The following is a 6161-nucleotide window of genomic DNA, read 5'->3' on the forward strand; positions in this document are numbered from 1 at the left end:
TATATATATATATATATATATATATATATATACCAAGATACATATTTCATGTCATGGCCTAGTGGTTAGGACGCTCAACCCGCAATCTTCGGGTTGCGAGTTCAAATCCTAGTCACCAATCATGCTCACCCTTTCAGTCATGGAGACGTCATAATGTGACAGTCAATCCCACCATTTGTTGGTAAAAGAATAATCCAAAAGTTGGTGATTGGTGATGTTGACTAGTTGCCTTCCCTCTAATCTATCACTGCTAAATTAGGAATGGCTATTGCGGATAACCCTCGAATAGCTTTGTGCAGAATTCCAAACATTCCAAACTTTCTGCCATTCATCTATTTACTAATATGAATTATATGCAGCACTGCCTGCGATTTAGTCACAAATACTATGTTGGTTGCTATGTGTATTTTCAGTGCATTGGTCTCAGCTAGCCTTATGGCTTCCAACTCTCCTTGTGGAAAGTTTAAATGCTCTACCAGTCATATGCAGAAGTTTGTTGCTCTTTGGCACAATGAAAGCCCAATTATCTTTCTCGCTATCTGTGGTGTAGGAATCATCTGTTGATATGATGACAGCTGAGTATCCATTATGGTCTATAAATAGGTGCTGACAGAATTTTTCTGCTTCACCCTCTGCCTAATTGCTATATTTTTGTCTAGGTTAATTTCCACAGATCCAAATATAACACCAGCTCTTTGTTCCTCATTGGCACATTTGAAATCTGGTGATAATGGATTATCTCAATAGTGGCTGTATAGCATCTATCTACCAATTACTGTCTCCTGATGCACGTTTTAAGAAATTTCCTGCTTGTTTGATGTTTGCACGTTTATTAAGGTATTATGCTCAGCTTCATGTATTAACTGCAAATTCAGCAGTGTTGATCCTCGTTTCTCTTAAACTTTGATAACCACCTAATGAAGATAATAATACTGGTTTAATCTAATAGCAAGCCTTCAATCAACAACCTTCTCCAGGATTTTGCCAAATATGTTTTGTAAGATGATAATTCAATGGGCTTTAAGAAGTATGGATTTGATAAAGGTATTACTCAATATTTCATGGTTGCTACTTATTGCCCAATTATATTGATACGCCAACATTAATATTAAAAAGTTGGCTTCTGTAACTATCTTAAAGATTATAATCCTCAAATGATCCAAATCTGCAACTCCATCTTCAGGTGTATTTCTTGGCTCCAAACTAAAGGTGACTTTTGTATGTGCATCTAGTTGTAATTCACATAGTGATTGCTTGGGAGTGTGGCCTTGCTGAATAATTCATTCGATTTAATTTTTGGGGGATTTGAAAACTGACCCCCCTTTCAACCCCATATTGAAGGAATGAGCTCTATTCCGTCAATTATTTGCTTCTTCTGCTAAGATTGGGTCATTTCTTATCTGCACGAACTTAGTCAGAGCTTTGTTGCTTGCTTTCCAGCTTTTATAAATATCACTGTTTCACCATTATGGAATGTTCTTTTTCAAGAAAATGTTGCTTTAATGGTGAAGAGATGATTGAGAATAAAAGTACTGACAGAAACCTAGACTTCCTTGTATGGATTTCTATTTTGTTTTATAACACTTTATTTTCCTGTTTTCATATGCACTTCACACAAGAGGTGACAGTTGAACACATTATGTTCCTGATGCAATGGTAGTGGTGACATTCAAGGTAGGGTTAGTAAAGTCACAATATACACAGAAGTGTCTGTCACCTTGCACTTAGCAATTATTGTTGGTACACCCGAGTTTAACAACATAATGTTAGTAGATATACTGTGTAGAGCAGAACGCAAGCCTTTACCATAAGTGTTTTCATATGCACCCCCAGGTTGGTGTCTGGTATTAAAGTCCTTTACTGCTAGATACATAGGAGTGTTGTCAGACAGGAACTTCCATTCTTCAGCATGACGCTATGTTATTTTTCATGTTCACATTGGTGATTTAGATGCAAGTGGGTAACTAGGTAGAGCTATCTGAATGGTTTGTAGCTCAATGGTGATTTTTTGCACCGAAATCTGTCCTATTATTCATAGTAAGTGTTGCTGTCAGGTTGAACTACATTAGTGATACGATTTGAATGTGAGTAGGTACCTTCTGCTCCTTAACAGTCGAGTCTCCTACTGAGTTTATGATGTCCATACGGATGCTGTTGTTTAAATTTATCATTGTCTGAAAGCAATACATTAACTGTTCAGAATTCCTGCTCCTAGCCTTGTCCATACTAACAAGGCAGGCAAGTAATAGTGGGCCATTAGTCAGAATGGGGTTGCTAATCCTGAAATGGATGCACACTGGCCAATAGGTTAAAAATATATCATCTTATCATTGAGAAGCTTTCCTGGTGTAGGATCTTATGCCTATAAGTCCTGCTTATAACTGGTAACAGGATATCTCCCTGTTGTTTTCAATCTCTAGTAACAGAGTGTGGTGAAGTGTTTTCTCCATCTGATGAAATCTCAACCTACCCAATATTTGTGGTACAATCTAGTGCAGCTTGTAGATCTAAGTTGTGTGGCCAATGCATCCTGAAGATTCATTCTTCCTGATGTTGTACACAACAAGGCTCCAGGTGGTTTAAAACTGGGACTGATCTTATAAATAGATTAGTCCCTGTCTCAGACTTGATGCCCGGGAAATGTACAAAAATCAAACAAAGCTAACTCCAACATTAGTGATAATTCTGTAACATTACTTATATACAACTCTCAGTAACCCTAATGCGATTAAGCTTAAACACTAGACCTATAACCAGCACATAATAATATTGGGCTATATTTGTAGTTGATAACACTATATGTAACACAATGACGCATTATGTACTTTAAACTAAAATACGATAATGGTACTACACTATACCTACATAGTTAGTAACTCAACAAGGTGCTTACACTAAACACATGATACATTTTACTTATCTAGACCTATAATTGAGCATTTGGTAACTGTGAAATTGAATTTATACCTAACCATATAGCCTCCCAATTTGACAGCGGTAAGTCTACGGACTTACAATTCTAAAATCAGGTGTTTGATTTCCCGCAGTGGACACAACAGATAGCTCTATGTGGCTTCGCTCTAAAACACAAACAAAAAATCTAATTTTGTGGAAATAAGCAATTATCAATAGAGTTTTAAAATGGCTTCACAACAACTTGTAAAGCCTTGCAAAAATATTTTAATTAGATTGAGCGATTTAAACGCCACACTAGCCAAAGCACAAGTTCTCCTCTGTCCAATAATAGGTCCTATTATAGTGCCCACAATGTACAATCCAGGTAACATGTCATCGTCTATAAAACCGCACCATCGTCCACTAGAAGGCAACTAGGTAAAATCAAACACTTATTACTTTCATATATTATGATGTAACTTTTTTATTGATTTATATCTTATATCATTTATTATTTTAACTCAACTTGAATAAGATGATTTCAACACTATTACTTCTACTACTATTATATGCTTAAAAAGTTTGACACTGGCCTTAGCACAAACTTTTCGCTCTCCCGTAATCTATTCAAGGTTCTTCTATAAACAATGCTCAATTCAACGATTTAAGTTGCATCTTTCTATGAACTTTTAAAAACCAAGAGAAATGTATCGACCCAAAATTCCCATCTTTCTTAATTGATATGGTCTGTTATACATTAATTATTATATATTATAAAATATACTGTTCATTAAACATTATAAGAAGTATTATATGTTATATGTTACATATATCAAATGTTATAATAATATTGTAATAAGTATTAAGATATATATTATACATTAAATAGTAAGGGATTTTCAATTGTTTAGTAGGTACATTGTTAAAATAACTATAATTAAAAAATAAAATGTCAAAAAGTGGCAAGTTTGTATTTGTATTGTTAGCGCCCAATTAGCAGTAAGTAGAGTTTCGATAGCCATGATGAGCACAACACAGATAACCTGTTGTGTCGCTTTGTGCATAACAACAAACGGACATTTATCTACAGTGATAATAAACCTGGAACCATAAAAGTATGAAACCGAACAAATTTAGCTGAAAAATCACGAAAAACCTACTCCAAATTAAATGATAAATAAACAAGTAAAATGCTTGTTCACATCAAACTCTATGTATTATTGTGAATTATTTACGCGGGTTTAATAATGATGAAATAAATACTTTGTTGTTTCTCTAAAGGTGTAGTGCATACTGGAGTTATTTAGATATTTTGGTAACAAAGTCAGAAAAAAAAGCCTTTATTCTCCAGATAAAAATAAAAACTTTTATATTTCAGACAACGTTTCAACATTGCAGCTTCCTTAGGGTTAATAGTGCCAGAATTAAAATATATAGATAAAATACGTTAGTATTCTGATATTCCTTTATGTATTGCTGTAAACGTAATGAAGTGACGGATAAACGTTAAATCTGCAACTCAAAATTTACTTTTGATTTTTGGGCCTAGACAGCATTAAAAAGAATGTAATTATAAGCCTAAAATATCTAAATTTAGAAGTAGAATATGTCCAATTTTAAGTTTACAATATTTACAATACGAAACCAATAATTTTGAAGTTATTACCTGCAAGTTAAAACATATTAATATAATCTTCCATAATGATCTGCAAGGCACAATAAACTTGGGTTACCTTCCCCAATGCCTATGATACCATATTATATGCTATTTCTACTATAAGCTAACATACCTGAAGGCCGTTCATTATAACAAATAGGTAAGCAAAACCAACTGTAGCTTCAGTATTGAAGAAAAATCCCACGACCCAAGTAAGTCCAAGAAGTGTCATCAAAGAGAAAGTTCCCTTTAGCCAGTTCCTGAAACAGATTAAAAAGTCCTAAAGAAAAACCTAAAATCTAAGATACATCATGTAATACTGAGTGTGAAATGTACAATTTTTAAATGCTCTATCTTTGCAGATTAACAACAGATGTGAACAACTTATACAGTAATGGTTTTCAAACGAAACCCAAAACCCAAGCGCTTTCGAATAGTTAACTATTCTTCAGGAGAATATGAAGAAGAATAGTGAAATATTCGAAAGTGCTCGAGTTTTGGGTCTCGTTTGAAAACCATTACAACTTTTGTATGTGATTCTGTGTGTTAACTCCTTAATCATAACCTATGTAGTATCAAGCAGAATATGCTGAAAGGTTTACTTCTGTTTTTACAGCTTCTGCATCTGAAGGAATGGCATATTGTATCATTCCTGTTGACATTTTAGGACTAACACATTATTACAATGTATACATATAGATAACACGTAGCAATTGCCGACTGTTGACATTTTAGGACGAACACATTTTTACAATATATACATATAGATAACACGTAGCAATTGCCGACTGTTGACATTTTAGGACGAACACATTATTACAATGTATACATATAGATAACACGTAGCAATTGCCGACTGTTGACATTTTAGGACGAACACATTTTTACAATGTATACATATAGATAACACGTAGCAATTGCCGACTGTTGACATTTTAGGACGAACACATTATTACAATATATACATATAGATAACACGTAGCAATTGCCAACTGAGGACTATAAAGTATTTTTTTAATATTTGCATTCAAATACAAAAATACATTTGCAAACATGAAATTAGTATTGCCCATTGTTTCTTGGTAAGGCGGGAAGACAAGACCCAATGTAATATTAAAGTTATTGGTTATAAATACTTTTAATACTTTTACAGAAAAAAACACAATTCTTTGTCTCACTTCTTCAAAGGCCCGGCATGGCCAGATGGTTAGGGCGTTCGACTCGCAAGCTGAGGGTCGCGGGTTCGAATCCCCGTCACACCAAACATGCTCGCCCTTTCAGCCGTGGGGGCGTTATAATGTGACGGTCAATCCCACTATTCGTTGGTAAAAGAGTAGCCCAAGAGTTGGCGGTGGGTGGTAATGACTAGCTGTCTTCCCCCTAATCTTACATCGCTAAATGCTCGTGTAGCTTTGCGCGAAATTCAAAACAAACAAACAAACAAACAAACTAACTGATATCCGTGTAAGAATAATAATGATGAAATCTGTCTCTTAATACATCTTTGTATATGAATTAATTAAAAGTTTATTTCAAAAAAGAATGATATTTAAAGAAGTATTTGTTCATCTGATACAGGTTTTGTAGCTTCAGTGGCTACTCTTCAGTT

General features: G+C 34.4%; 1 protein-coding gene across 1 annotated transcript in view; it reads right to left on the reverse strand.

Moving 5' to 3' along the window:
- Positions 1 to 6161, reverse strand: part of LOC111085126 (adhesion G protein-coupled receptor L2-like) — a 48965-nt gene that overhangs the window by 7125 nt on the left and 35679 nt on the right. Inside the window, exon 16 of the mRNA XM_022382389.1 lies at positions 4686 to 4812. Within this exon, the coding sequence (XP_022238097.1) occupies positions 4686 to 4812 (127 nt within the window). The remainder of the gene's footprint in view (positions 1 to 4685; positions 4813 to 6161) is intronic.

This window comes from Limulus polyphemus, unplaced genomic scaffold, assembly GCF_000517525.1.
Source record: "Limulus polyphemus unplaced genomic scaffold, Limulus_polyphemus-2.1.2 Scaffold246, whole genome shotgun sequence".
Lineage (NCBI taxonomy): Eukaryota > Metazoa > Arthropoda > Merostomata > Xiphosura > Limulidae > Limulus > Limulus polyphemus.